The sequence below is a fragment of the Aplysia californica genome, unplaced genomic scaffold (genome assembly GCF_000002075.1).
Source record: "Aplysia californica isolate F4 #8 unplaced genomic scaffold, AplCal3.0 scaffold01053, whole genome shotgun sequence".
Lineage (NCBI taxonomy): Eukaryota > Metazoa > Mollusca > Gastropoda > Aplysiida > Aplysiidae > Aplysia > Aplysia californica.
In genome coordinates, this window is record NW_004798323.1 from 223,281 (window position 1) to 228,405 (window position 5,125).

A 5,125-nucleotide genomic window follows, 5' to 3' on the forward strand; every position below is an offset into this window, starting at 1 on the left:
AAAATTTTTCGGTCGCTACCCGGATTCGAACCCAGGACCTTTGAATGAGAGGCCAACACCTTAACCTCTAGGCCACGAGAGCCCCCGGTTATGACACGGTTACTTTTGTAGGTAACACACTCTACATTGTTACTTTTTCTAGAGTTACGATTTACTTTGTGCCGAGAGACAGCCCGGAAGTCTGCACGTTAAATGTTAATGGTATGGGTAGGTTCAGGATTGTGGTCAGAACATCATGTTGATTTCATACACTACCAGCACTGATCAAACTTCATAGTAAGAACGCTTGCTTGCATGCGTGTTGCTGTTGTTGTTGTTGTTGTTGTCGTCGTCGTTGTTGTTATTGTTGTTAATGATGATGATGATGATGATGATGATGATGATGATGATGATGATGATGATGATGATGATGATGCACTCACCTTTCTCGCTATAACCTGATGTTGTTGTTGTTGTTGATGATGATGATGATGATGATGATGATGATGATGATGATGATGATGATGTCATTCACCTCTCTAGCTATGACCTGATGATGATGATGATGATGATGATGATGATGATGATGATGATGATGATGATGATGATGATGATGATGATGATGCCACTCACTTCTCTCGCTATGACCTGCTCCTTGAAGGCCATCTCCAGCAGGCGCAGCCTATGGGACAGGTCAGAGAGCACCAGTTGCCATGGACACGAGTCGGTGTTGCGAGGAGACGGGCCCTGTGGCGTCTCGCAGTGTGACGTCACCGGGTGGTCTGTAGCGCCCCCTGAGTAGGTCACAGCGAGCCCGATCAGACCTAGGCCCACGACCAGGCAGCTTAGAGAGGAAAACAAAAACAAAAACAAAATTGTGAGGCAGCGTGGTGGAATCAGGCTCTCGTCAATTTTTGGCCATGTAGAGTTATTGGTATCAGCTTGTTCACTTGTCTTTATTTGGATGAAAAAATATCCATTTATCTTGAATACAAGTCGAGATATTTGCGAAAGAAGGAGTTGGGGGTGACCTTTTTTCAGAGATAAAATTAGTGAGAAAATGGCTGCCAAAGATTTGTTATTTCCTTAGCTTAAAAGTCCGTGGTAACTGAAAATTTACATGTTTCGTGCCTTTAATTAACGATTTTCAGAAAAATCCACACAGAAATGAGTTCTTTAATGGGCATGAACGGTGTTGAGCCAAAAAACAAAAATTTGATAAAAATTCACAAACCTGCGAAAAAATGCAACTTTCTTCATTCTGATTATTTTGACGAGAGCCTGATTCCACCACGCTGCCTCACAAATATTTCCCGAATACTGCGTTATGAAGTTTGAGAATGTTACAGACAGAAAAGAAATCAAAGGAGAAAGAACGGAAAGAAGTCAAGGTGGGCTGTTCACTAAGAGGAATAAGAACAATTACTTTATTACCAAGCGACCAATGCGGTGTCTTCTTTGAGTCAAGGCAAAGAGAAGAAGGAGAAGAAAAGGATGGATCGATAGAGCCTGAGAGACACTTCAAAGGCATAATTTGACGATCCGATCGGATCCAAAAGGCCAAACGTTCGACAATTACTTGTATCCCCCCCCCCCCCGACACCTCATGTTACAAGAGAACAGATACAATACGGTAAATTAACTTTTTAAATGTAGACGTTTTTACGCCCCCATCAACACAATTTAGATATTTTAGGAGGCGGGCTTCCGACCCAGCCTGTCAGGACTAACCGGCCTGAGAAGGATACAACATCCAAGCAGAATGACCGAGATACTCAATAGAAAATCTTCTCCACTCGGGTATCGAATTCGGATCTCCTGAGTGCGACAGCGAAGTGCTTAACCGCTACGCCACTGACATTGTTAAGGGGAAGGGAAAAAAGGACCAACTTGTGGGGCCCTCTAACCGCACGTGCACTACGTGGGAATTAATGGGAAAGACGTAGATCTAGAGCATAACCATTGTCAGGTAAGGTACCAAAAAATCCCCCCCAAAAACCCCAAAACCCAAAACCAAAAACAACGTTCCTGGGTCTTTTAAGGAAAAAGAAAAACAAACCAACAAACCAACCAACAAACAAACACCCCCTAGAAAAAACAAAACGACAAAAAAAACAACAACAACCGAAACCAAAACCGATCAAGAAACACCAGGACCATCAAATATCGGATTTCTCGACCAAGTATAAATGACAACGAACCATGTCCGTTACGTCAAGAGGAACGACATCGCGTGATTCCGATGATATAATTTATTGAGTGCCGTATAAAAATAATATTATTTTAGGCCCTATGTATCAATGAATAATATCAGATTGCTCAACCAGATTATGATAACGGAAGCCGGTCTGTTACGTCATACAGAGTCAAATCACGTGACATTTAGGCCGCCTGCAGCTTGTTTTTGTCAAACCCACAGGTCATCTCTTTCTCCTTCTCTTTCTGTTTCTGTTTCTGTTTCTCCTTCTCCTTCTCGTTCTCTTTGTCCTTCTCCTTCTCTTTCTCTTTCTCCTTCTCCTTCTCCTTCTCTTCCTCTTTGTCCTTCTCCTTCTCCTTCTCGTCCTCTTTCTCCTTCTCCTTCTCCTTCTCGTCCTCTTTGTCCTTCTCCTTCTCCTTCTCTTTCTCTTTCTCCTTCTCCTTCTCGTCCTCTTTGTCATTCTCCTTCTCCTTCTCTTTCTCTTTCTCCTTCACCTTCTCGTTCTCTTTGTCCTTCTCCTTCTCTTTCTCCTTCTCTTTCTCTTTCTCTTTCCCAGGGGCAGTTCTTTCACAAGACAAGACAGGCGGCGCCCAAGAGATTGATTGCTAACAATAATTTTCCTGTAGTTTCAAGTAACTAAACATTAATATTTATTACCAACGTTAAAAACAACACTCGGCCGATTTGGAGGTGCACTTGGAGACAATAGATATCGATTTCATGTGCTCCAGAATTTTTTTGACGAAATTCAAATTCTAAATATTGAAGGAAAAAAAAAGAGAGAAAAAATACATAAGATAGGCATAATTGTTAAAATACAAAGAATGAAACAATTTTTTCCTCCCTCCTGAATGCTCCTGACTCTTTCTGCAGCCTTTCTACTGCTACTTCTTGGCTCCTTCTTACTGCTGTCTTTCAGCCACACACCTGATCTTTTGGTAGGAAAGATCTACACCTAGCCTTCTGGGACAAGGGCGAAAAATCTCGAAGGGCCCGTGTGCAAGTTGCGCACGTTAAAGATCCCTCGGGGGTCTAAAATCGATTAGAGTAGGCTTCGGCCACCACCCGGGCAAAATTCAAAATTTCCTACAGCTAAAAAAGTTTAATGTGTCCCGCACGCTCATATGACCGTATGCTGTTGCGAGCGCCGTAAAACACTTTACAAAAAATCCCCTAACAAAAAACAACCCCCCCCCCCTCACAAAAAAGAACAACAAAAAAACCCCAATCCTTTCTGGGCTTCGTACGGACATGGAAACAGTTTGTCAATGTCATGCTCTCAACGTGGTGCCTCTCTATGGGCCTATCTCTATACGTTCTTTTACTGACCGTCTGGCCTATCTCCAAACACATTCTTCCTGACCTTGACCTACTTATAGGAAACCACAAAAGCTAAAAATAGCACAGGGAAGTTGAAATACCTGATGAGTACAGCCCTGTTTCGCATGACTGCTGGTTTGAACCTCTCCCACTGCCTCTGGAAGTTTTCTTTGTCCATGTCAGCAAACTGTGAGGGAAGTGAGAGCCACAGGGGGCTGAAGGTTTTCATCTTAACAGCAGAGTGATCCACAAACAAACAAACAAACTTACAATTAAACAAACAAACAAACAAATAACAAAACAAACTAACTACTCCCCAAACAAAAACACACACACACCAAATAAATAGCAACAACAACCAAACAAGCAAGAAAACAAATGAACAGACAGCATAATCAACGATGAGAGTCTTCGATTTGCCCTATGAATATAGGAAGGAAGAAATGAAGAAATGAATGAAGGAAGAGACATGGATGCTGGCAGATACTGCAACCGTTACGTGCAGGATTAGTAGACACTTGACACACAACACATCAACCGATAAATGTAGGAGTAGTAGACTCTAGGTACACATCAACCGTTAATATAATATATATGAACCAAACACACATTAACTGTTAGATTAGGAACCCAACAAACCATCAACGGGAACCAAACACACATTAACTGTTAAATGTAGGAACCAAACACACATTAACTGTTAAATGTAGGAGCCAAACACACATTAACTGTTAGATTAGGAACCAAACAAACTATCAACGGGAACCAAATACACATTAACAGTTAAATAGCCTAATAGGAGTCAAATACACATTAACTGTCAAATGTAGGAACCAAAGACACATTAACTGTTAAATATAGGAAGCAAACTCATATTAACCGTTAAATATAGGAGCCAAATACACATTAATTGTTAAATCTAGGAACCAAATGCTCATTAACTGTTACATATAGGAAGCAAACTTACATTAACCGTTAAATGTAGGAACCAAACACACATTAACTGTTAGATTAGGAACAAAACAAACCATCAACGGGAACCGAATAAACATTAACTGTTAAATGTAGGAACCAAATACACATTAGCTGTTAAATGTAGGAAGCAAACACACGTTAACCGTTAAATGTAGGAACTAGACACACATTAACCGTTAAATGTAGAAACTGGAACAAGACACATATGAACCGTTTAATGTAGGAACTGGCACAAGACACATATGAACCGTTAAATGTAGGAACTGGCACAAGACACATATGAACCGTTAAATGTAGGAACTGGAACAAGACACATATGAACCGTTAAATGTAGGAACTGGCACAAGACACATCAACCGTTAAGTTAAAATGTAGAAACTACACACATCAACCGTTACTAGAATATGTAGGAACCAATCACACACCAACTGTTAAATATATGAACAAAGTGCACACAGCAACAGCTGAATGTGAGAAGGATTAGGCTCAAGTGATACCAATGGAGGAACGAACGCACGCAGCATCGGGGAATTGACCGGTCCAAGGTCAATGATTCGTGGAGTCTGTCAATTTTCTAGCCAAACGGGCGAAACACAAGAGACGTTCTTGATTCTCTTTTGATCTCTCTCTCTCTCTCTCTCTCTCTCTCTCTCT

At 41.2% G+C, this 5,125-nt stretch overlaps 1 protein-coding gene across 1 annotated transcript in view; it reads right to left on the bottom strand.

Annotated features, from left to right (window-relative positions):
* Positions 1-608: 608 nt before the first annotated feature.
* Positions 609-5,125, bottom strand: part of LOC106013608 — a gene marked incomplete at its 3' end in the record, with an annotated part of 8,854 nt that continues 4,337 nt past the window's right edge. The window contains 2 exon segments of the mRNA XM_035973189.1: positions 609-823; positions 3,598-3,683. Of these exon segments, the coding sequence (XP_035829082.1) occupies positions 609-823; positions 3,598-3,674 (292 nt within the window).